This window comes from Lissotriton vulgaris, chromosome 1_1, assembly GCF_964263255.1.
Source record: "Lissotriton vulgaris chromosome 1_1, aLisVul1.2, whole genome shotgun sequence".
Classification (NCBI taxonomy): Eukaryota; Metazoa; Chordata; class Amphibia; order Caudata; family Salamandridae; genus Lissotriton; species Lissotriton vulgaris.
Genome location: NC_141685.1, coordinates 278,519,999 through 278,539,991, shown reverse-complemented (window position 1 = coordinate 278,539,991; position 19,993 = coordinate 278,519,999). Strand labels below are relative to the sequence as shown.

Below are 19,993 nucleotides of genomic sequence, written 5' to 3'. Positions count from 1 at the left end.
CTGGTGAGTGCTCCGGGGTCCGAGAAGCCCCGACCCTGAGCCGCTCCAGCACCGAAGTGCAGTCTCCCAGCATCTCCACGATCTGCGTGGGGCCCTTCTGCTCGCTGCTCAGCACGTTGTCTGGTCACTAGCCGCTGGCTTGTGCCCTTCCTTGACGACGACCGACAAACAACTCTGCTGATCCGGTTGCTCCAGATCGGCCCTTGCTCCCTTTTCCGAGAGGAGCACCCCGGACCCTCCTGGTCCATTCAAGACGCCATCTTAGGCCTACCACGTGGCCCTGAGATCTGCCAAGGCTTGTTGCCCCATCCTGGGCCCAGCGACGCCGACAGCATCATCCTTCGTGGGACAGCTCGCACCTCCACCGTGGTCGCCGACAACGCCTCCTGGTCCGTGAGACTGCAGAGCCTAGCGTCGCCCACTCACCTGGTCGAGGTGACGGCCAACCGGTGCCCTCCTGGTACCCTCTGACTACTGGCTAGTAGTACGAACTTGGTCCCCTCTGCTTTCAGGTATCAACGATCTCTGATCCAGGCTTGGATCTCTACGAACTATTCATCACTGGTCGCCGGCCAGCAACTCTTTTTCTTCCGGCTCCTGGCTCGTCAGCGAAGACCCCGACGCCTGTAAGACTTGTGCAGCCGCAGCCCTCGTGGCTAGGTAACTCGGCATTTCGGTGCCTGCATAGCCTCTTTACTCTAGGGTCCCGAGTCCCTCGCTTCCGACTTGCCTTATCGGGTCCGCCCGAGACCTTAAACTTTCCGTGTCCTCGGACACTTGTTTTAATTGTGCACTTGAAGTATTTTCCTAAGAGATTTGGTTTGTGCTTAGTACCCTGTCCTCATAAAGAGTCCAGGGCTGTTGTGAATCTTAATAAATATCCTGTTTATTTTCATAACACTTGTGTGGTGTCCTTTCACTTGGTGTTCAAGGGGTATATGTGTGGTAAACAGCTGGCTTAACTCGCCCTCTCGAGTCTTTAGCCTTAGACTGCTCGTATCCACGCTACTAGGATAGCTGGTCTATAGGTTGACTTACAACCAATCATCATAAGGGTCGTTTGGAACGATACATAGCGGTCGCTAGAATAGCGAACGCTGCATATCGGGCCAACTTCTCACACATGTATATAGATGGAGTGTTTTGTACTTTTGTAATTTTCTACTTTTCCAGTTCTAGAATTTTGATACTGTTTTTCTACTGTTTTTCTACTGTTTTTGACTAGTTGATAAGATAATGGACATGAACATTAGAAATAAGAAAACGTAATTTGGTGAGGGTTGTAAATATGTAATATAGAATTGTATATATTTGCCTATGAAACTGAAATGTGGCTATATATATATTATCAATTGATTATCACAAATCCGGGTGTATTCCATTGTCCTAGGATCCTTTTTAACTATTTATACTATTTATTATTATTAAAGTACGTGAAATATACACATGAAATGTTAGGGTAATCAGAACCCACTAATAATTCATATGTGATTAGATATATTCTTATCGTACTAGATATAATGACTGGTATTGCACTTTAGCTGGTTTAGCTTTCTCTTCTCATGCACTTTTGACAATTCTGCACTTTACCTTATTCACTTAGCACTTTATATACCAGCGGTCGTATGATAGACGGAAACACTCTTAGGCCTGAATTGTGATTATGAGAACTTTCATGTCATTCACTACTTCAGAGTAGATGCATAGCTGCACTTTATATATGTGATATGATCACTAATAATTATTGGACAGTTCGGGTATGGTACATTTGTATCAAAAGTGGATTTAACCGGTGAAATCTTATGGTCTATGTATATTAATATCTGGATTTAACCAGTGATGTTTTTCCGTCCTTTTGGTAATTACCATTAGATGTACAGACATTTAACTGTGGAAGTATGTTGTTTATTTCTATTAAGTCACATGACTCACCATGTCACCGTGAGGGGGTGGTCACAATGTGTAATTTGCATTTATAAAAGCATTGAGTTCGATGTACTTGTTGCAGCGTGAACAAGGGCATATCTTGCCAGAAACGCGTAGCTGCTTTCTGTTGTTCAATAAAAACAACTCTGCTGATGTGACGTGGTCCGTCTCCTTCCTGTTTGCTGCGTGGTTGCTGAAACACCGAGAGATCCAGAGGAGTCACGTGTTATATATATATATATATATATATATATATATATATATATATACACACACACACACACACACAATGTACACAGTACATGCTACCAAAAACAATTAAAGTGCAAAACTATACAATTTCAGATATACAAAATCATAAATACATTTGCACACAAAACCAGGTATAGCAGAGAGGACAATGGGGAGGCGGGTGGGTCAGTGAGGAATCCACAGGCAGATACTGTATCTACCAGAAAAAGCGTTACCGAAGGTAAGTAACTTGTTCTTCTGATAGATACATCTGCCAGTGGATTCCTCACCTTGTGAATAGAGTCCCACAGCAGTCCCCACTCCCGGAGGAGGGTGACCGCTCTGCTATACCAGGAAATCCTGGAGAACAGCGCGCGCGAAGTGGCCGTCCCTCCTCACCTCAGCATCCAAGCAGTAGTGCTTCGCAAAAGTGTGGAGGGAGGCCGATGTCGCGGCCCTGCAAATGTCCTCAACAGGAACACCTCTAAACAATGCAGAAGAGGCAGACTTAGCTCTAGTTGAATGAGCTCTAATACCCTCAGGAGGGTCCTTACCCGCCAGAGAGTAGCAAGTCTTGATGCAGAGAATAATCCATCTGGAAAGTGTGCGCTTGTGCACCGCTCTGTCCTTCTTGCAGCCAGCAAAACCCACGAAGAGCTGATCGTCAATACGATAGTCCTTAGTCCTATCAAGATAGAAACTAACCGCTCTCTTCGGGTCCAGGCGATGCAGCCTCTCCTCCTCCTTGGAAGGGTGTGGGGAAGGATAAAAGGATGGAAGGGTAATGGATTGTCCTAGGTGGAAGGGAGTAACCACCTTAGGCAGAAAAGCAGCCCTGGTCCTGAGAACCATTCTTTCAGCATGGATGGACAAGAACGGGGGCTTGGAAGTAAGAGCCTGAAGCTCACTTATCCTCCTTGCCGAAGTAATTGCAACCAAGAAGACCGTTTTAAAAGAAAGAAGCCTCATTGGACACTTGTGTAAGGGTTCAAACGGGGAACCCATCAGATAAGTCAACACAAGATTCAAGTCCCAATGAGGAACAATAAGTGGAGAAGGAGGGAACTTATTAACGAGTCCCTTCAAAAACCTTAATACTACAGGAGACTTAAAAGAGAAGGCTGATCCGGCAAACCTAGAAAAGCCGATAAAGCCGAAAGATATCCCTTGACAGTGGCAACAGCAAACCCTTGCCGCGCCAGAGAAAGATCAAACAACAAAATGTCAGACAAATGAGCCTTTAACGGATCAACATCCCTCTCCCTGCACCAAGAGACAAACTTAGACCACCTATACGAATAGCTGGACTTGGTGGAGTCACGCCTGGCAGAAAGAATGACATCCACCACATCGTGAGGGAGAGAGAAGGAATTCAGATTGCCCCGTTCCATCTCCAGGCATGAAGGTGTAATGTCTGGAGGTGGGGGTGTAGAACCTGCCCCTCCATCTGAGAGAGGAGGTCTGCCCTGAAAGGGAGACGGAGCGGCGGGTGAGAGGAGAGGTGGAGAAGATCTGTGTACCACACCCTTCTTGGCCAATCCGGGGCGACCAATATGACTTGGGCCCGGTCTTGGCGAATCTTCCTCAGAACCCGAGGAATCAAGGGTATGGGAGGAAACGCGTAAAGGAGCTGACCTACCCAGCTCAACTGAAACGCGTCCCCCAATGCTCCTTGCATCGGATACTGGAGACTGCAGAATGACGGGCAGTGAGCATTCTCGCAAGTGGCAAACAGATCCACCCGAGGAGTCTCCCACATCTGAAAGAGGTCATGAACAACCTCCGGGTGAAGCCTCCACTCGTGATCGGCAGAGAACTGCCGACTGAGAACGTCCACACGTACGTTCAGGACACCGGCCAGGTGATTTGCCATCAGACAAATCTGGTGGTCCTGAACCCAGGACCAGAGACGCAGAGCCTCTTTGCAAAGACACCACGACCCTACACCTCCCTGCTTGTTGATGTACCACATCGCGGTCGTGTTGTCCGTCAGGACTTGGACTGACCGACCGCGAAGGGAAGGGAGGAAGGCCTTGAGTGCCAGACGTATGGCCCGCAATTTCAGAAGGTTGATGTGAAGCAACCTTTCCTCTGGAGACCAAAGACCCTTGACCTCCAGATCCCCCAGATTAGCACCCCACCCTAGAGTGGACGCATCCGTTATCACCGTGGCCACCGATGGTGGAAGCTGAAAAGGCTTTCCTTGTGACAGATTGCCTTCCACGCACCACCAAGACAGATCCGCTGCAGTTTCTCTGGAGATCTTCACTGACTCCCCGGGATCTCCGTTGTGTTGATACCACTGCCTGCGGAGGCACCACTGGAGTGCCCTCATGTGCCAGCGTGCATGGTTGACCAGGAGAATGCAAGAAGCCATCAGACCGAGCAGGCGAAGGACCTTCAGGACCGGAACAACCGCTCCATTGTGAAATAAAGGAATCATTTCCTGAATGTCGCGAATCCTTTGCGGAGGAGGGAATGCACGACATACAGTAGTGTCCAGTACCGCACCTATGAACAGGTTGCGCTGGGAGGGCACAAGGTGAGATTTGGGCACGTTTATCGAAAAACCCAACCTGAACAACAGCTGCGATGTCTCTTGCAGGTGATGAAGCACCTTCTCGGGCGACTCCGCTTTGATCAGCCAGTCGTCCAGATACGGGAATACAGGAATTCCCGACCTCCTGAGATGTGCCACCACCACTGCCATCACCTTGGTGAAAACTCGAGGCGCAGTAGTAAGACCAAACGGAAGGACCGCAAACTGGTAGTGTTGCGATCCCACCGTAAAACGGAGATACTTCCTGTGCGACTTCAGGATTTGGATGTGAAAATACGCATCCTGCAAGTCGATTGACACCATCCAGTCTTCTTCCAACAGCGCTTGAAGAACCTGCACAAGAGTGAGCATTTTGAATTTCTCCTGCTTGAGATAGAGATTCAAAATCCTGAGGTCCAGGATAGGACGTAACCTGCCATCCTTCTTGGGGATCAGGAAATACCGGGAGTAGCACCCCTGACCCCTTTCCTGCTCTGGAACCACCTCTATCGCACCTTTTTTGACAAAGCCAGGACTTCTTCCTGCAGGCGAATAAGGTGGTCCTCCGAACAAAAACCCTGGCAAGGAGGGTAATTGGGAGGGAACTCCTGGAAAGGAAGAGCATACCCATTTTCTACGAGATTGAGAACCCAAAGATCTGATGTAACCGATTCCCAATCCCGTAGAAAATGAGTAAGCCGACCCCCCACCGGAGCTACATGATCCAGAATGGCGGATCTAGGGCTGCTTTGCTGCAGAGGGAGAGGGTTGATTATTAGAGGAAGAGGAGGAGGAGGAGGAGGCCTGGCGTCTACGACCACGGCCCCTTTGCTTTCCTCTGTAGGTTGTATACAGAGGATTCTGACGCTGCTGCTGCTGTCCTTGGTTGTAGGGACGAAAATTGGATCTGCCAAAACCCCTGAACTTTCTAGCCGCAGAGCCTCTTGTCTGAAGGCCCAAAGACTTCGCCGTAGCCCGGCTGTCTTTTAATCTCTCCAGAGCTACGTCAGCCTTTTTGCCAAAGAGGCCTGTCCCATCAAATGGCAAGTCCAACAATGTAGACTGAACATCAGAAGAAAAGTCGGAGGACTTAAGCCATGCGGCCCTTCTTGTTGCGACAGTAGAGCCCATAATCCTGGCAACAGAGTCCACCGTGTCCATACCACTCTATAACCATACGAGCTGCAGCCTGAGTATCAGAGACCACCTCGTTAAAGTTCTTCCTATCGTCCTCTGGAAGCTTAGAAGAAAATTGTTTAACAGAGTCCATCAACGTATGAACGTATCTCCCCAAAAGGCAAGTAGCATTGGTGGACTTCAAGGCCATGCTACCCGAGGAGAAAATCTTCTTTGCAGACTGGTCCAATTTCTTAGAGTCCTTGTCTGCCGGCACCTGAGGGAAAGAGCCCGCAGCTCTGCTGGAACAGGCGGCCTGCACTACCAGACTCTCCGGTGCAGGATGCGAGGAAAGAAATTCAGGGTCATCAGGAGCCACCCTGTAATGCCTAGCCACTGACCTGGAAACCGCAGGAGCAGACAAAGGTCTCTTCCAGACCTCCTTTATTGGTTCAGTCAAAGCCTCTGTAAAAGGAAGTGTAGGCTCGACAATTAAAGAAGGCGAATGCAAAACTTCCGTAAGGATGTTGGGCTTGTATTTAACTGTGGGCAAAGTCAAGCCTAGCAAATCTGCAGCCTTCCTAATAACAACATGATAGGGTGCTAAGTCCTTAGATGGAGTATCTGAAACGGACGGCAAACCCCACTCAGGAGAAAGTTCCAGGCCACTTGCACTTTGGAGGTCCTCAAAACCATCCCCCTGATCTTGCAACTCTCCTTCCTCAACCTCGGAGTCCATATACTCCTTCTCCTCCAAGAGGCGTTGTGCCCTGCGCCTCGACCATTCCATGCGGAACAAAGTCGATGGATCCGGCAACGACTCAGACGGAACCTGAGGACGGGAAGCACCCCGATCCGAATCACCACGAAGCCGATCCGGAGTCGGCGAAGCCGCATGCGAAGTGGACTACCTCGGCGGCGCCGCACCGAGCCAAGGAGTACAAGGCGTCGGCATAAACGGCATAAAGGGGGCCGGGGCATACGCCTGGGGCACACCTAAATTAAAAGACAAAGGACCCATGGGGCCAACAGGCGCACCAGTGGGGTACATAGCCCTCGAGTAAACACCAAACATGGCGTTTAAAAACTGCGAGGGATCCTGACCTGGACCTGGAAAGGTAGGGTACGAACCCAACGGCCGCTCCGAAGGAGGCAAATCCGGCAAAGGCTCTTGATTTTCAGGCTCCACAACCGGAGTCTGTGCTCGAGGAACCTCTTCTTCATGCACCGAAGAGTGGTGCGACTCCAGATCCTGATCCTGCTCCTGAACCGGAGAGCCCACGTGAGATTGAGCTGGAAAAGGAGACACGAAGTCCTTGTGATGTTTTCGTGACTTCTTCCTCGAATCCGAAGACTCCTTGCCAGAGTGATGTCTGGAGTGATGTTTACTCCTCTTATGCTTCTTTCTCGAGGAGCTCCAAGCATGGCCTGAGGCCGACTTGGATCCGGACCTCGACCTCCCTCTGGACCTCGACCTCTCTCCAGACCTTGATCTCTCTCTCTCGACCTCGCCTTGGTCCTCGAAGCCGACCTCGACAACTGCCTCGACTTCGAGCACCTGGACACCGACCTCGAAGACCTTCCAGCTTCTCTTCCCTTCACCTTAGCGAGCAGAAGTTTCGCCTCCCGCTCTCGCAAGGCCTTGGGGTTCATCTTGAAACAGGAACGACAGTTCTTAACATCGTGATCCGATCCAAGACACCAAAGACAGTCGGAATGCGGATCGGTGATCGACATCATACGGGCACACGAACCACATTGTTTGAAACCAGTCTTCCTCGACGACATCCTCGGCGAAGTAGTAATTCTCAACGGAGAAACTGTAACAGCTAATCAGTGATAAGATACAAAAGTATCGCAGAAGATCCCAGAAACCGTTAGGGTCGACGACGCGGAAAAAAGGGAACTGAAGTCATCACGCCGACGTGGGCCTTATGAGGAGTCGGTGACGTCAGACGGAGTCGCGCGCGATGCCGTGCTCCTATGACGTCGTCCACGCCGGCGTGCTACGAAGAATTTTCCGAACGTTGCTGGCGCAAGGGGGATATTCACAAGGTGAGGAATCCACACGGCAGATGTATCTATCAGAAAACCATATACACTAAAAGTGGAATGCGAAATATTTGCAGGTGAGTAACAAGATCCAGAGGCTTCAGGATCGCTAGGACTACACTACTGAACCCTAAGGTTAGGAGCAGGAGGCCTAGGGAGATCGGGTGAGAGTGTGCACTCTCACGCGGGATGCGGGACAGTCTATGGAGGCTAGTATTTCTTAAGTTACTGTTATCGGACGAATCAGACTAGATAGACTAAAAACGACAAAGGATCTGGACACTTGGATAGTGAACCTACGTTGGAGCACCAAAATGCTCGGGTTACCTAGCCCAGGGGCTGCGGCTGCATAGGGTTCAAAAGACGTCGGGAATCCTCGTTGTAGTCTATGGAGCCTGAAAGAAGAAGTAGCTGGCAGTCGACCAGTGAAGAAGTTCGGTGTGATCCAAGCCTGGATCGATGATGGAGACGACCTGAAAGCAGAGGGGACTCAGTTCTTAATCACTAGCTAATGATTGTGTGGGCACCAGGATGGCACCGGATGAAGTCACCTCGACCAGGTGAGTGGGCGACGCTGGACTCTGCTGTCTCTCGGACCAGGAGGCGTTGTCGGCGACCAGGATGAAGGTGCGAGCTGTCCCACGAAGGTGTCTGCTGATGGCGATGATGGAACCAGGATTGGAGCAACAAGCCTTGGCAAAGGCAAGCCCACGCGGTGGAGTCAAGATGGCGTCTGGAGTGGACCAGGAGGGTCCGGGGTGCTCCTCTTTTGGAAGGGAGCAAGGGCCAGTCTGGAGCAACCAGACCAGCAGTGAACTCGTCGTGGTACGTCGTCAGGAAAGCCACTAGCCAACTGGCAAGTGACCGGACAACGCGGTGAGCAGCAAAGAGCAGAAGGGCCCAACGCAGATCTCGTGGATGCTGGGAGGCTGGACTTCGGTGCTGGAGCTGCTCAGGGTTAGGGCTTCTCAAACCCCAAATCACTCTCGAGGATCCCTCGGCGGTCGTGCTGGTTAAGCGTCGTGCAGTTTCAGAAGATGGCCGGTCCCTCAGGTCTAGTCACACCCACGAATCTCAGCTGGGCTGATGATGCAGGTGGAGGTCAGAGATGCCAGGGAATCCCGTTCTCGTCGAGCTGGGAAGTCTTGATCCGGAGGATGGACGTGCAGCAAACCGCGATGCTTAGATGGTGCCTGCGGGTGCAGGGTGGCTACTCCTTAGCCACAAGGGAGAGTCCTCAAAGAAAGTCAAGAGTTCTTTTCGTAGAAAGTCGTTCAAGATTCAGGATGATCTAATTTGGGAAGGGGGCCCGCTCCTACCTATATTCTAAGAAAAGGGTCTGGCACGCGACTAGGTCCTGCCCATGGGTGGGACCAGGAGGGGGGTGGTTACACCCCTCTCCCTTGTCCGGACTTTCCCCAGCTCAGGGGCGGGTGTGCCCATGGAACTGGTTTGAGCCGGCACATGCAGTGAGCACCGGGGTGCCACTTGCAGTCACCTTCCTCTCAGCCCTGCCTACCTGGGATACACAAAACCCTGTCTGGGATGGTGCTAGCACCGCCCCTGACAGGAAACCCTTTGTCCAAGCTCTCCTCGCTGGAAGGACTCCCAGCAGCAGGAGGTCAGACTTGTGTCTGTGGTGGCAGCATCCATTTTGTGATGCTGAGGCTCGATTTAACTTTAACCGGGGTTCACAGGTACATACATGTTGTGTCCCTCTAGAAGGGTGGAATGCTAACCCCGTCCCCAGAATTGGTGAGGGGTTAGTATTCCAGTTCGTATGACACCTTACTCGACATGTTTTGATAAAGCGATACCAAAGTTGGCCAATAACCGCGAGGATTATAATGCGCTTAAGAGTATATGGTACGCGTTATCATGGAACAGCTATTAGGACTTGATTCCGCAAGCTGCAAACGGGCTCAGCTCATGCCAGAGCACCATCTCACATAATTCCAAGCACTCTGCCTTCAGGATTGTTAAGGCCTGCCATAGGAGTGACTGATAGGAATCTATGTGTCCATTTTAGGGTTAGATATAGGAATACTATATCTAAAGCAAAGGGTGATTACACCACCTTGCCCCAGCTGTCGTGCAGCCAGTTGTGTCAGATTTGGATGGCCAGCCAGGGGTGGCATAATACATGCAGCAGCCCCTGGTAGGCCCTGGGTACACCTAGGCCCTGGATACCTAAGGTATGCTGTACAGGGACTGATATGGTGACTCAGTATCCAATTAGATATGTACCTAGAGTACATGGAATCCATTTTACAGAGAGCAGTAGGCCTGGGGCCCTGAATAGCAGGGTCCCAGGTCAACTAAGTGAAAAAAACAGCAAAACACCAGGCAAAAAGTTGGGGGTAACCATAGTCAGATATTCACCTTCCTACACTTTCCACAACTGTTCCCTTGTATAGTAGGCCCTGTGGAGGTACTTTAATTGAATGAATCGTAGACGTACCGCAATGGCAGCTCCTCTCGGGGCCTCAAGCGCTTCCCTCCAGTCCTCCTCCTCAAGGGGACCAACATCCCCCTCCCATTTATTCCGTAGGCCATCCAGGGAAGTTGAGCAATGTGTCACTAGTGTTTGATAGATAGTGGATATCTTTTTACTTTCTAACTCTCCCATGAATACTTTGGCCTCCAGTGGGCTGAATTCCTATAGTGAGTCCAGGCCCCTCAGGTTGGGTGTAATTGCGTGCCTAAGCAGCAGGTATCTAAAAAAATGGGTCTGGGGCATATCATATTCCTCGCGTAGTTCCTGGAACGACTTGAGGATCGTGCCCATGACAACGTGTCCCAGGGCCGATATACCAAACGAGTCCCAGCCCCGAAACCCCGGCAGGGACGCCAATGACGGTAATAGCCCATTTCGCCAGAGAGGAGTCTCCCTCGTAAGTTTGTTCCACCACCCCATACGTCGGAGGGCATCGCACCATATACAATACACTATTTGGGTGACTACTGGGAGGCCCCTTCTCCTATTTGCAGAGTAAAGTATGGTATGTAGCGTGTCTGGGTCCATCAGGTGTCTTTCCAGGGCATAGGCCGGGTCGCCTCGGTCCCCATACCACCACTCTTTCAAGATCAGAAGATGGGAGGCCTGGTAAGAGGACAGAATATCACACGACGCCACAGTATGTGGAAAGGAAACGTGTGTAGCGCCACTCTTGCCACTCCCCCGGCCCAAAGAAACTGACTAAGCGCTGAGTTGACCTGTCAACCACTGCGGTGAAATGGGATATGGATGATTTTGTAGTTGGTACAACAGGCGCTGGAGGGCCACCATCTTGAATATGGCTGAGCGGCCATACACATTGAGAGGCATGCAGGACCAGGTGGTCATATCTGAGCGCACGCGTTCCCACACTGGCACAACATTGCGGGACCAGGCGACTCCACACAAATTAGTCAGAAACACACCCAGGTATTGAAGGCCTCCCGTCGCTTCCTGCAACGTCCCCGCCCAGGGCCCTAGGCCACTGCGCTCTCCCAGCACCCACAACACAGATTTACGTTGGTTCAGATGGAGGCCCGACACCTCACCAAATATCCGCATTATGTCTAGGACCCGCGGCCCCGATTTGTTCAGGTCTGTAAGGAAGAATAGGATGTCGTCCGCATAGAGTGCGATTCTACCGGAGGGTCCTGCCTGCCACTCGACACCCCGCATCTGAGCGTCAATTCTCACCCATGCCGCCAACGGCTCCATGGCTAGGGCGAATAAATAGGGCGACAGAGGGCATCCCTGCCTGGTGCCTCGGCGTATAGGGAAGGGGTCGGACACCGCTCCAGCTACTCTCACGGACGCAGTTAGGTCTGTATATAGTAGATGCAGATATGATAGAAAGCGGGGCCAGAGGTTCAGGCGGGACAGAAGTGAGCTAAGGTAGACCCAGCTCACTGAACCAAAAGCTTTATCTATGTCAGCCAGCAAGATCGCCGCAGGAATCCCCGCTGCCCGGGCCGCTTCCACCACCACCTGGGCGCGTCTGATATTATGTTGTGTTGCTCTATGGGGCATGAAGCCGGCCTGGTCGGGATGAACAAGGTCGGTAATGTATGGGAGAAGACGATTGGCCAGCGCCTGCGCCAAGATTTTCGATTCGGTGTTTAATAGCGATATTGGTCTGTAGGACTCTGGCTGGTCAGGGGGCCTACCGGGCTTGCAAAAAACCACTATCTCCGCATGCCGCCAGTCCCTCGGGAGCCGGCCACTCTCCCTGGCTGCCTCCAGAGCTCTACCGTAGTATGTACCCAACTGGAGATGGAATTTCTTGAAAAATTCACAGGGGCGCCCATTGGGTCCAGGGGCCTTGCCCGCGTTCAACTCACAGAGGGCTGTTCCCAGCTCCTCCGCCGACAACGGGAGGTCAAGTCGAGCGCGCCCTTCGTCCGAAATTGCTTGTGGCGGGAGGTCAGCGAGAAATTTGTCTACTTCCTCCGCCTGACAGTGTTCCCGGGGGCATATTGAGCCGCATAATACTGTGCAAAGCTGACCGCCAGGGCTGCCGGGGCTGTCATGGGCGTACCCTCCTCATCCCGTAGGCACGGCAAAAACTGTGGCTGGAAGGTACTCTGGCAGAGTCTATATAACATCGAGCTGGATTTATCGCCCCATTGGTAGATCCTACTTTGAGTCGCCAGCCACAACTGCCTAGTTTCATCTAACTGCAGGGAGGCGTACGACTGCTGCAACAGCAGCAGTTGACACACGTCCTCCTCTCTCCCACCCACAGGGCAACGTTCCTCCTGAGCACGAACCCGGTCTGCAGCTTTTACAATATTTTCCCTGTAGGCTTCAGGGCTTCCCAGAGAGTCATGGCATCTGTGTCAGGGGTGTTATTCTCATTCCAATAGTGTGCAATAGCCTCCCTCGTGTGCGTTTGATAGGGTTCCTGCTGCAAATGCACCGTGGAGAGACTCCATCGGAACGGCTGTCGTCGCTTATCTAGGAGCAGGTCAATCGCTACCGGGGAGTGGTCCGACAGACCTCGTGGTAATATAGATGTGGAACCTACCTTCCGGACCCAGGCGTGAGGGACAAACAGGCAGTCGATCCTAGAGAAGGACTTCTGCACTGCTGAAACATAGGTGTACTCACGACTTTGGGCGTGCTGGTGGCGCAACACGTCTACCCATCCCATCCCTCTCACCATGCCGTTCAGTTTAGTGGGGGTGTCCGGGGCAACTCACCTCCTAGCCCGTGTCTATCCATCCGCACAATCACATCGTTCCAATCACCACCAACCATTGCCATAACATCGGGTATCCCGGCCCACACACTGAACAGCTTTTCAATAAGGGCTCCTTGCAGTGGAGGCAGGGCATACACACTCCCAAAGACTACTGGTTCAGTGCCTATCTTACCCTGAATGAAAGCATATCTACCCTGTGTGTCAAGCCATTGAGTTTCATGAACGTAGGACAGCCTACGGTGCACCATGACGGACACTCCACGAGATACCCTCGCAAATCCGGCATGGTACACCTGCTGAAGGCCATACCGATGCAGGCTAAGGGTCTTAGTACCCATGAGGTGAGTCTCCTGCAGCAATAGTACATCCACCCCATCTCTCTTACCCTGTCTTAGAACCGCCGGTCTCTTAATCCTGTCTAACATTCCCCGCACATTCCAGCTCACAACACGCATCGAAGCCCTCTGCAGGCCTGACTCAGGGGTATTAACCGCCATCTACGGGCGGAAAAAGGAACAGTCTGAGTCTACGAGACCACACACACACCTCGCCTCAATAGTACATGAAAGAACACTGTGCAATTCACCTCCCGCCAACAACTGCCCCACCCCATACCTCAAAAACGTTAAAAAGTATTTGTCGAGGTATAGGTCAACTCCGGCCCCCAACGGGAGGCCAGTGATCCACTATCCCAATGGATCCCCATGAACTTCCAACTTATTCCCCTCTCGACCCCCCCCCCCCCCCCCCCCCCAACAAAACTCCTCTAAAATGAGGGGTTACCGCCTCATAGTCCATCCCCCCCACCCATCCCGCGACTGTAAATCCACAAGTATTTGCCAGTGTTAGAGGTACCATAGGCGTAGATCATCTCCATCCAGGCCTGCAATCGCCGCCACACATAATTGACAAATCAAACAGGCACCCCTCGTCACTTCACTCCTCACGGATCCACCATCGGAGAGTCTGGGGGCCTAGTCTCTTCTGCAGTCCCCTTCTTGGCTGGGGAGCGTTTCGTGGAGCGTGATCTCCAGTTGCTTCTGCTGCGTGAGCCCCGGGGCGTCCGCGGCAGAGCGGCCGAAGAGGATGAGTCTGAATCTCTGGCCGGCGGCGTGTGAGGTCGGACACGTACAGTTTCATCCGTCCAAGTAAAGACTTCTTCAGGGGAATTAAGGAAGAGTGCGGGATTGAAAGATCACTCTTAGCCGAGCCGGATAAAGCAGAGCATATTGGATCTTGAGGCCCCGCAGGCGGGCTTTAGCGGCCGCAAAAGACTGCCGTTGTTGCTGCACCAACCGTGTGTAGTCTGGGAAGATCATGATCCGCTGATTATTCCACATGAGGGGCTCCTTCAACCAGGCCTGCTTCAGGATCGTGTCCCGATCGTGATAGTTGAGCAGTTTGGCTATCACCGGCCGCGGTCGTTCAACTGGTGGCTTCTGAGCTAGCGCCCTATGAGCCCGCTCGATGATGAAGCTGCGGGAGAGGGACTCCGGCGGGATCCAGCACTCCAACCACTCAGTAAGAAAGGCTTCCACGTTTCCCTTCTCACAGTCCTCCGGAAAGCCGACAAAGCGCAGGTTGTTGCGTCGAGCTCGTCCTTCGGCATCCTTAGCTCTGAGAGCTAGGCCCTTTTGTATGCCCTCCATATTGGTCACTCTTTACTTCAAGGCCGCCATTTCGCTCTCCACTCCAGTAATCCGGGTTTCTGCCTCCGTGATACGGGCCACTGCGTTTCGCAGATCTTGTCGCAGCAGGGTCACATCAGCTCCAACGGCCCCAATTTTTGCGTCCAATGTATCTCAGGACTGGGTGATTGCCACCAGGAGAGCGGCGTTGTCCGGCCCAGCGGCCTGCTGTCCTCCCGAAGCTCCAGAGTTTCCACTTGGGCCCGTAAATTTGTCAATTGTTTCTTGTATCGCGGACCCACCACCACTCCCGCCTCTGGTCATGGTGGACGATAGGGAGGGTAGTCGTCGGGTCACCCCCGCAGCCCCTCCACGGGCCCCAACAGTAGGCAGCAGGAGGTCCGGGCCACGGCCGCCTATCGCGGCCTCAGAATCTGTCCGTGGCGTCTCTCCCCCGGACTCACCAGGATTCTCACAGACCGGCGGGATCCGGAGTAGTGTAGCAAGGGCTCCGCGTGCAGGTGGGCGCAGGCCGCCACTGGTTCGCCACGTTCCCCTAGTCCGTTGCCGCTCAGCCTCCTTTCCTGCAAGAGGGCTACCTCAGGGGCTTGACTCCGGGCCCCCGCCACTGCCACCCACCGCCAGGTGAGGCCTATGTGTGGAGCTGCTGCCCACCGCCTGTTTGGGCCGCTAGAGTGTCGGGCCTCACAGAAAGGGTGCCAAGGAACTCCACCCGCCGCAAGGTCAGCACACTCACTCTTCGATATCAAGGGCCACCGCGGTCCGACCTGACCGCCGGGTCGCCACAGTCCTCCAGTCATTCTGTAGATCCTCGGGGCTGCCGCCGCGTGCTCCAGCGCACACCCACCGCAGAGATCCCTCCGTCTGGCATCTGGCCTCCTTCAGGGTCCTCGACCCCACCTCCGGGCAGCCAGCCGATGCCGTGCCAACAGCAGCCGCCCAGCAGCAAGAGGGCCCCCCCGGTGTAGCGCACCTTCCAACACAGGATATTAACAGTAGGCACCCTCCAGCAGCCACACCTCAGGAGGGGTCGGGCCGCCGCGCAGCCCTGCTCCGCCGTCCAACGACGCTCACCTCGGGCGCCCTCGAAATAGCGGTCCCGGCGTCACCTCGCGGTACAGGCCGCTCTGCCTCGGGGGCCGATTGCACCCGTGCCGAGTCACCGGGGCGGCTGAAAGTCTCGCCCCACCCGTCGGACACCCTTCGCCACTTTTCCCTGTCGCGGAACTGGCGCTGGCGAGGGGGAAAGGCAGGATAAATGATCAGTGGAAGGAACGGCGCTACCACTAGGCTACGTCCGCCGCCTTGGCCACGCCCCCAGGTTTTTGATTTTTGTATACAATATTAAGTTACATGCATTTGATATGATCATGTCATTTTCTTGTTTGAATGAATACTAGAAAAAGATGTCACTTTTTTTCGGATTTATGCTCCACATATTATAAAGCTTTTTTTCAAAAGAAAAACATTTTTGTAAAACAAATGTTAAATTCTGTTGCTTTTTATTTCGTAATGTGTAATATACAACATTGAAGCAACAGTGAACTTTATTACTTTGTAGAGGCGCTCCGCCTTCAGCAGTGCTACATGTAATATATGGTTTCTCCTAGACTCTTTTTACCAGATTCTTAACTTAAGGGGTTTGGGCACATCCCCCTCACCACATGTAGGCACGCTAAAACTAATAGATTGATCCACGTTCTCACATTGAAATTCACTACCATCACTCAATAGGTAGGTGGCAGATCCACCCAATTTTACAGAAATAAGACATGGCCACAATAACAAGGAAAAGGGGGTTTTATGTTTAAATCCTTGATTATTCATTTTACTTTTAGGCTCACAAAAGTTGGGTGATGTGTGAAAAAGTGGGGATGTTCCTGCAGCCTTTATTTTGAACAGGCTTTCACAAAGGTGCACACAATGCTGAATGTCTACAAATTTCCTATTGTGGCCTGTTAGAATTGCACTTACATAGGCATGTACCCTTCGGAATTTCTCAACCAGCCTCGATAAATGGACAAGGGAAGCTAAGAGGTGCTTTGCCAAAACAAACAAAAAACATCACAGTACTAAATGATTTTCTAATGACAGATATTGGCTTCTGGCCAGGATGCCTTCACAAGAAGAAAAAAATATATTTCTAGGTAGAACTATTGTGAGCGGTTTCTTTACATTACTACAACTCAATTCTAAAGCTACATCAGAAAGCATAAAACTGCAGTTTAGGAAAAGGAGGAAATCTTCGTCATTGCCACAATTTGGCTACAAAGGCGGCAGGAGTATTTCTTCTTTAAGATGTGGCTTCAAAAGGTAAGAAGGAATTTAGTATAGTGTGCAAAAAATCTTAATGCACTTTTCTTAAACAGCAATGTTCAATGTACCTTGAGTTTGCAAACTGCTTCGATTTGTATGCAACTGTTCCTCCACAAAATCAGTCCCACGAGAAGGAGCGTGGGAATCACCAACACCATTCTGTCGAGATGTCCGTGTTTTTGCAGCTGTAGGAAAGAATACAATAAATTATGCGGTCACAAAACTATTCCATTTATTAGATGAAAAATGAACAACAAAGTTACTTGTGATCTTAGTTTTTTGATTCTAGCATTTGTTCAACTCTAAGAATTGAAACTGTTCCTACTTTGCTTGCATTGTTCTTAAGGGAGCATCTAGTTTGGCAGTTTGGGCTGAACTGTTCCAACTGGACCAGGGTCAAGGCTGATTTGCATATGGCTGGGTACAAACCGAGATGGCTTGATGGATGAAAAATTAAGAACTGGGATGTGGCCCCAATAATTGCCAGTGGCTGAAAATGGTTAGAAATTGCTTGATATCAGAGGCATCTTGAAGCCAAGATAGAAGAGATAGGAAGGTGCAGGAAGAGAAGGTTGGGACTTAGCAGAGAAGAGAGAAGTTTTCAGACAGGCTCAAAAGTGTGTGTGGACTCATAGGGATCTGATATTAAGTGGCAACTCGTTCCATACTTTGGGAACTAAATGAGAGCTTTCTGCCACCCCATTTTGACTTCTGGAATCTTGGGACCTTAGCCAATGCTTGGTTTGCGAACCTCAGGGAGCAACCCGGAGTGTACAATTGGAAACGAGATATTTTGTGGATCCTCAACCATGTAAGGTTTTATGAACCAAACGAAGAGCTTTGAATTCAGTTCGCTCCTTGACAGGGAGCCAGTAAATTTTTCTAATGGCCCCAAATATATGGCTATATTTAGGAAGGTTCACACGAGTCCAGGCAGCGGCGTTCTGTAAGGATTGCAATTTGTACAATTCTCTCTTATCCGCCCCAAGATAAAGAGCATTGCAATAATCAAATCGAGACATAACGAGTGCTATCAACGTTTTCCCCCCAACTCCATTGCGAGAAACGGTAAGATCTTCTGCAAATTTCTTAAAGTGAAGTATCACGCAGAGGTAACCCGATTTATCGGTCCCATAAACACCGGAGTAGAGGCACATATCCCCACGAGACAGCAGAGAGAAAAACAAACAAAGAAGTTGTTGCCCATGTGCAATATCACAAAGGAGTCAGTCGCATGACTCAGACTCTTTTAGAAAAACTTGCACAACTTCGAACCCAACACTAGATTGCTGGAGTATGCAGAGCATGTGTATCTACAGCCAAACATGCCACTGAACATAGAATTACCGAAGATTAATAAAAATACTAATCTGATGAATGCTTCCAACCACTGATTTGTCACCTTTAGTCTAAATCCAATAACTGTTCCTCCCGTGATGGGTTTTTGGAATGACTGGACCAAGCGGCCTGCAAGACCAAATAGAAAAAATTCCCAATCCGTCAGTCTTGACATTTAAAGATGTAGTGCTTTGTGAATATGTGCACAGATGCAGATGTTACAGCAAGAAAAATGTACAGGACAGGCCAACAGAATGGTAGAAGCCTTGGGCCTAATGGAACACACCCTCAATCCTATCTGTAGGCTATTTCTTGCTGAACACAAAATGGTGTATGATCAGGGAAAGGCCCGATCATTTAACTGGTGCCAGAGGTGCAGGGTCACTTGGCACAGGACCCTGGCTCACACTCCACCTTGACTGTTTCAATATAATATGGCGGTATGTTGTCTGAGGACCTGAACCAGCCCCCCCTTGACAGCATAAAGGCTTTCAACACCAAGCAAATGGCCTGTAGCTCCAGCTCACGGATGTGGACGCTGGTCTCCACTGGAGACCCGAGTCCTCTGATCTCACCTTTGCCCAGATGGTAAAAACAGGAGTCATGCATCTGCCACTGCCATAAACACTGGGTGGGGTGGGAGTGTGGGGGCTGGGCAAGGGTTCTGCCACTGGCCAAATGTTTTGGAGCAGCCACCACTGCAGATCTCTTGCAGACTCTTTAAGAGGCAGAAAAGGGAATCGGGCGAGTTTTTTGTTTTTAGCCCCCTGAGACTTCAGATACCACTAAAGTCTGCATATGCCATTTTGTATGCTCAACTAGCTGAATGCAAATATGCCAAGCCTCAACCACCCTCAACAGAAAACCCAGGATGGAGGTTTAAACATCAGGGTCACAGCTTGACTATCCTGCACTGATAAATCCGCAGGGAAGGTTTGAAAACGCACTGTATCCAGAATTGATCGGACAAAAGGTAACCTCTACAAAGGAGTCTGGTGCGTCTTCAGCACATTAATTGTGAACCCCAACGGTGTCAGGAAATTCACTGCCATCTGGATGTGGTCGATGACTAAGTGTGCCAAACCCCCGCCTTCAATAGCCAGTTGTGGAGGTGGGAAAGACTAGCACCACCAGCTACGAAGGTATACTGCAACAAAGACCTCAAGGGCACTGGGGAGGCCATAATTGAGCACAGAAAACTGAAAATGCGTGTTGACTACTTTGAACTTTAAGCACCCGTGTGCCTGAATGAAAATAGTCAACCCGCAAATCCAATACCACCATCCACACCAGCCAGTAGCCAAAACTTACTGAAGGAATATGAACAAATGTTCCTCTGAAAACCGGTGGAATGTAGGTGGCAGAGTTAGTGGGACAGAAAGGAAAGGCAGAACAAAGGCCCGCTGAATTGGGAGTACCACCTGTCAGATGTATGGCCTGCCATCCTTGCAGAAAAGGACTGTTCTTGCCTCCCCATAGGGTCAGAGTGCTGCTAAGCAAACTAAAATAGCTGGAGGCTGCTGATGGAGGGGCTGGGGACTAGGAGATCCGCTGTCTATGTGGGCCAGGATGCAGTTTGGATCCTCTCCACAGACAGGGCTGGGTTGCCAGTTGGAGTGGGTGGTCTT

General features: G+C 51.0%; 1 protein-coding gene across 2 annotated transcripts in view; it reads right to left on the bottom strand.

The window, feature by feature from the left end:
* The window catches only part of KIF2C (kinesin family member 2C), a 1,247,488-nt gene that overhangs the window by 881,294 nt on the left and 346,201 nt on the right, over nucleotides 1-19,993 (bottom strand). For both annotated transcript variants that reach the window (XM_086952306.1, XM_086952307.1), the window contains one exon: nucleotides 17,096-17,212. In XM_086952306.1, coding sequence (XP_086808432.1) covers nucleotides 17,096-17,212 — 117 coding nt within the window. The remainder of the gene's footprint in view (nucleotides 1-17,095; nucleotides 17,213-19,993) is intronic.